This window comes from Tetrao urogallus (genome assembly GCF_951394365.1).
Source record: "Tetrao urogallus genome assembly, chromosome: 1".
NCBI lineage: Eukaryota > Metazoa > Chordata > Aves > Galliformes > Phasianidae > Tetrao > Tetrao urogallus.
Window position 1 is genome coordinate 171,977,670 of NC_136813.1, and position 6,000 is coordinate 171,983,669.

Here is a 6,000-nt window from a genome sequence, read left to right on the forward strand (position 1 = left end):
CAGACATACATCAAAGTTGGTATTCATTACCGCTGAGAAAAGAATACAATGCCCAGGACACATATAAAAGAAACCCAACAAGCACCTCCTACCTATATGTCTTCAAATGCAATTTATCAGCGTCTCTCAGCATGAAAAAACAAGAGTATCATGCTTGTCTGTAGGGCACTATACATGGAGAAGAATTCCCTGAAGAACTTAAACAGCACAACTGCTAATAGTCATAAGATTTCTCTTTTTGCTGCCTTAAAACTACTGCATTAAGAACTAGAAAACAACGGCAGCAAGAAAACCACAACAAGACAGCAGGATTTAGCTCTGAGACCTTAATAATCTTGCCCAAAGACATGAGATGTACGCTGAGATGAATGACGGCAGCATTCAGCCCATCTGCCTGGTGGCACTTAGATAGATCACCGCGCTTCAACACCTTCATCAGCTCAAAGTCTCCTGAAAGGCAGTGAGCGCGGCCCTAGCAGCTGAAAGGGCGCTTATCACCAATAAACCATTGATGGATTCCCTTCTTGCTCCAACCCCTGGCTGGAGTGTGCCAAATTCTGACTGTGCATATTAGAGAAGTGAGTAAGAACCCAGCTGTGAGAAAGCCTGCTGCTGAACTGGTATAACACACGTTGTGCAGAGCGCAGGAGCTCTCCATTGGAGGGGCTGCAAATTAGATAACACTCAGTTATTCCTAATACGTGAAGCCTATGCACAGAGAAGTTCTTATTAAAAGAAAGAACTGTATTTAAAATTTAAAAAAAAAAAAAAGAAAGAAAGAAAGAAAGAAAGAAAAGAAAGAAAGAAAGAAAGGAAAAGAAAGAAGAAGGAGAACAACAATGAAGAGAAAAACCACGGTGGAGGAGCCGGAGCAGTGAGCCCGGCCCGCAGCTCCTGGCCAGCTCCTCCGCGACGCTGCCCCGCGCTACGCCTTTAAGCCAGCAGAGCTGCAGCAGCGCGCTCGGGGTGCCTCGGGGTGAACAGAGCCCAGCCACTCCGGAGCTGAGTAACGTGGGTCCTACCGCCCGGTTCAGAACACCAACACCACAGACAAAAACGGGCAAACCGTCCCGTTAGGTAGCGTGCCAGGAGGCAAACTGATTCCCTCGGCTCAGCTCCCTCGGCTCGGTTCGCTGCCGGTGGTTCTCAGCCGCAGGCGGTCACGCAGAAACGCTTCCCCCACGGCCGCACGCACGCAGAGCGGCAGGGTCCCTCCGCTCGCTCTCCTACCTGCCCGTGGACCACAGCAGCGCGGGGACGTGCTCCGCGGGCAGGCCGGGCAGCAGCAGCGCGCCCAGCAGCAGCAGCAGAGCGGCGGGCCCGAGCCCGGCCATGCTGCCGCGCCCGGCGGAACTGGCCTGCCCGGGGGAGGCAGGGCGCGCGGCGGCACCGGCACGCAGCACTTCCTGCTCGGAGGCCGCTCCGGGCCGCCCGTCACGCGGCGAGCGTCTGCTGCGCGCGGGCTGCCCCGGCGCGAGGCTGTCACGGCTGCGCTGGGCCGCGCTGTGCGCGCTGGCCCCTCTCGTCCTCTGACACCTCATGGCTTCGCGGCAGGCTCGTGAAGTCCGAATCTCTGTCGCCTTGTTTTCTAGCTCCTTGCTAACAGCTTTGCTCAACTTCAGAGTGGAGTTTACACAAAAGTTTTCTGTGCTGCAGCAAATGTATTCTGCAGCACTTCTCTCCCTGCCGTGTGTTACCGTGCCCCTCAGCTCCTGCGCATGGGCTGAGAGCTGGTGTCACACATTCGGGTGTTGACAGGTTTGAAATCTGCAGCAAACCTCTGCTGCAGTTTCAGCAAAGGAAGGAAGAGTGAGAAAATCGAATCATAAGAATGGTTTGGGTTGGAAAGGACCCTTAAGATCACCCTCCCTGTGGACCAGGTTGCTCAAAGCCTGGTCTTGAGTGCTTCAAGGGAGGGGGCATCCACAGCCTCACTGGGCAACCTGTTCCAGTGTCTGACCATCCTCACAGTAAAGAATTTCTTCCTGATATCTAATCTAAATCTACCATCTTCCAGTTTAGAGCCATTTCCCCTCATGCTGTCACTACGTGCCCTTATAAAAAGTCCCTTCCCAGCTTTCCTGTAGGCCCCCTCATGTGCTGGAAGTCTGCTATAAGGTCTCTTGGTACTTTCTCTTCTCCAAGCTGAAGAGCTCAAGCTCTTTCAGCCTGTCCCTATAATGGAGGTGCTGCAATGCTTGGAACACTTGGAGTGTATCCATTAAAAACATGGGACTGTTCAGCTGCCTTCTGTAGTGATACTGTCCCAAAAATACTAAATTGCAAAAGTCAGGAGCAAACTGTGCTCGCTGCAGAACTTGGCTAGACTATTTCCCAAGTTTCATGCATGAAGAAAATTGTCCTAGAGGTACTCTTGCTGCCAGGAAGTGCGTCCCTCTGCAGTTCTCCTTCATCCCTGGTGCTGCTGAGCTGTCTCTGCCATCACCTGACAGCATGAGGCGGCAGGAGTCATGCAGCACATGGTGAGCACATGGGTGCCTCATCCAGCAAAATAGTAAGGATGTTACACAAAAGGAACGGTTAGCTGTGCTAAAACAAGTTAGAACAAGGGAGAAATAAGGAAGCACAATGAAAATTGTAAGGGAGGTTGTAAACACTGGCTGAAGACATGCATTTCTGAATCAGAGCACACATAGCTTGACTCATCCATTTGCCTTAATTCACAGTGTATTATTCCAGCACTGTTGTCTGACAAGAGACAATTTGTTCAATTTAAATCTCAAATCAGATTTCAATTACAAAAATAATGTTAATGAGGAAAGTAATGAAGCCGATCTTCTATACGTACCTTTCCATAGCACTGAAGTTAACCCTTTCATTGCACTTTCCCCTCCTCAGAAATATTTAATAAATCCTTCATCTCCCTTTTCACTGCATGTCTGAGGGAGCACACTTGTAAGGACAATCAGATCACAGAGGATAGATGTAGGATAGGAGCGCCCTTGAGAGAATTTAGTATAGATTGGAATCATTCAGTCATCGTAAGCAAAATTATTTGTAGTTCTAGAGGTGGTTGACTTATCCATGGTATCTTCCAGAATGTGAGATACCTGTTTTCTCACATAACCATCTGGAACAGCACTGCTGCCTACAAAGTCATGAGCTGTAACTCCTTCTGTCCGCTTCTTCCCTTTAATCTTCATATCAAAATCAAGATTAATTGAGTGTCAGCATTATATAAATCAAGAGTGCACAGTGTGGTTGCCCACAGAAAGGAGTCACAGAATTTATAGCAAATCTTATCATTTTGCAGAACAAACTAGACCTGCAACTGCAGTTGGCAGTCTAGAGAAATAGCATGATACTGCTCCTACCCCACGCCTTCTGAGTTTGACTCCAGTCATTCTGCAGCTCTCACAATGCAGAGATTCTTGTTTTGTGAAGCAGTAAAGCAGCCTATTTCACTATTTTTCAAACAGCCAATGAAAAGTAGGCTCTACTGGCTCTCTTCCATTCCTAATACAGTTGATAACGTGACCAACGCTGCCAGGACCTTCATGTCTGAGTAAGACTTAACAGTCTGACCTGAATGTATGGAATTCAGGGCTAACAAATAGATAGATAATGTGTTATAACCTGACAGGAACCTAACCGCAAGAGCAAATGATTCATTAGTACTTGAAGATTCCATACTTTTTTCTTTTTTTCCCTTCCCTTCCCTTCCCTTCCCTTCCCTTCCCTTCCCTTCCCTTCCCTTCCCTTCCCTTCCCTTCCCTTCCCTTCCCTTCCCTTCCCTTCCCTTCCCTTCCCTTCCCTTCCCTTCCCTTCCCTTCCCTTCCCTTCCCTTCCCTTCCCTTCCCTTCCCTTCCCTTCCTTTCCCTTCCCTTCCCTTCCCTTCCCACTGCGTTATCATAGGGCTAAAAAATTACAGAATCATAGAAAATCCTGAGTTGTAAGAGACCCACAAGGATCATTAAATCCAACTACTGCCTCCACACAGCACTTGCACCGTTTCAAAACTTCACTGCTGACATGTGAAACTTCTTTTGCAAGTCCACACTCAAATGCTGCCAGCATGAATTAAGAGCCCAAGTCATGCGATTCCTGGCTTCTTGTTCCTGAAACGGTTGACGTAAAGTAGACTGTTGAAGACCAAAGAGAAGCTGATATAGGGGAGAGAATTGTAAAATAAAGGCATAATGTCCTTGTTTCTGGCTGATATCTTAAGAACGGTTCATCTCTTGGTTTGAGTGGGATCTTTCAGAAGGCATTTGCACACTGTACCCCGATCACACACAAGTGAAATGAAGCACAGGTGGTGGATATACTCTCCATATTCTGACTTACAGAAACAATCTTAAATTTTTTTGAAACAAAAGCAGATTGTTTTCTCTAAGATTACCACATCACTTATGATCAAGCTTCCAACTAAAAACAAACTGCATTTTCTTTTTTAATAACTCCCCGCAAACCACAGTCTGGGAATGACTGAAGTGAAGAAAGCTCTAAAAAAAGGAATGAGAAGAACCCATTGAGTTGGATCTTCATCTGCCTCCCCCAGAAAATTTGGCTCTTGAATATTTCTGCATATATTTACTCCTCTTTTTTTTTTTTTTCACTTCTAAAAATAAAAATTTCTTGCCGAATGATAAAAAAGAAACTTAGCTCCTGCAAAGAGAGATTTTTCAAAAGATTCCTTTCTTTGAATTAATTAAAATGAGACGAGATCGCAGAAGTTCTTTTATCCATGAGCAGGAACCTAAATACAATACAGACTGATATCTCAATATACACAAAAGCACACTTGATTTACTCATGCATTTTCCATACCAGTTTCTCCTTGAAAATCCACAAGTGTTCTTGAATACAAGTTTAAAACTGCTTGTACATGAAGTTGTTTTTTTCAGTCTAGCACAACTCCAAAAATCTGAAACGCAAAAATGCTCTGAAATAGTTATAAAACTGCAATAAAGAAAAAAATAATTTCATCACTATTTATCTCAATTAAAATAATTTTATTAAAAGAAGCTGCAATACTGACATACCTTGTGTTTGCCTTCTACTCATACCAATTCTTAAGAATTCATGTATTCTTTTATTTACAACTGTATTCATATCTCATATCCCAGATATTTCTCATCCTGTCAGCAATGAAATATGGAACTCAAAAATAATGGAAAGAAATGGGATGAACAAAATGAAGTAGGCTTAATTATAATAGAATCATAGAATGGCCTGGGTTGAAAAGGACCTCAGTGATCATCTAGTTTCAACCCCCATGCTATGTGCAGGGTCACCGACCAGGCTACCCAGAGCCACATCCAGCCTGGCCTTGAATGCCTCCAGGGATGGGGCATCCACAACCTCCTTGGGCAACCTGTTCCAGTGCATCACCACCCTCTGTGTGAAAAACTTCCTTCTAATATCTAACCTAAACCTCCCCTGTCTCAGTTTAAAACCATTCCCCCTTGTCCTATCACTGTCCACACTTGTAAAAAGCTGTTCCCCTCCTGCTTATACTCTCCCTTCAAGTACTGGAAGGCCACAATGAGGTCACTCTGTAGCCTTCTCTTCTCCAAGCTAAACAAGCCCAGCTCCCTCAGCATTTCTTCATAGGTGCTCCAGCCTCTGATCATCTTAGTGGCCCTCCTCTGGACCTCTTCCAAGAGTTCCTGAAAGCTTTTCTTTAGAAAAAAAAACTAATTCTCTCAACTTCATTATTCAACATTCCTGATGTAAGAACTGCTGAATATAAAGAATCATGAATGCCAGATCTCTGCGGGATGACGGTAAAGTTAGGACTGTAAATCAGACTAGAATCACTCCTGTAACAAGGACGATTTACAGTGCAAGATAAGCTAAAAAAATTGTGTACAGACCAGTGATAAAAATAAATGCCAGTCATTTCATATACAAATACGATTCTGTAGCCATAGGTTTGGGAGCTAAGACGGTACTGAATCTTTTCACCTAGCTCAGAAAGTAAGCCTATTCAAATTTAGGCTTTAAATAAATCAAGATTTAGATTATGTATATATT

The 6,000-nt window shown here is 45.0% G+C and overlaps 1 protein-coding gene across 1 annotated transcript in view; it reads right to left on the bottom strand.

Moving 5' to 3' along the window:
• LOC306949129 (V-type proton ATPase subunit S1-like) overlaps positions 1-1,334 on the bottom strand; it is a gene marked incomplete at both ends in the record, with an annotated part of 51,307 nt that extends 49,973 nt beyond the window's left edge. The window contains one exon of the mRNA XM_079538899.1: positions 1,231-1,334. Coding sequence (XP_079395025.1) covers positions 1,231-1,334 — 104 coding nt within the window. The remainder of the gene's footprint in view (positions 1-1,230) is intronic.
• Between the last annotated feature and the right edge of the window lie 4,666 nt (positions 1,335-6,000).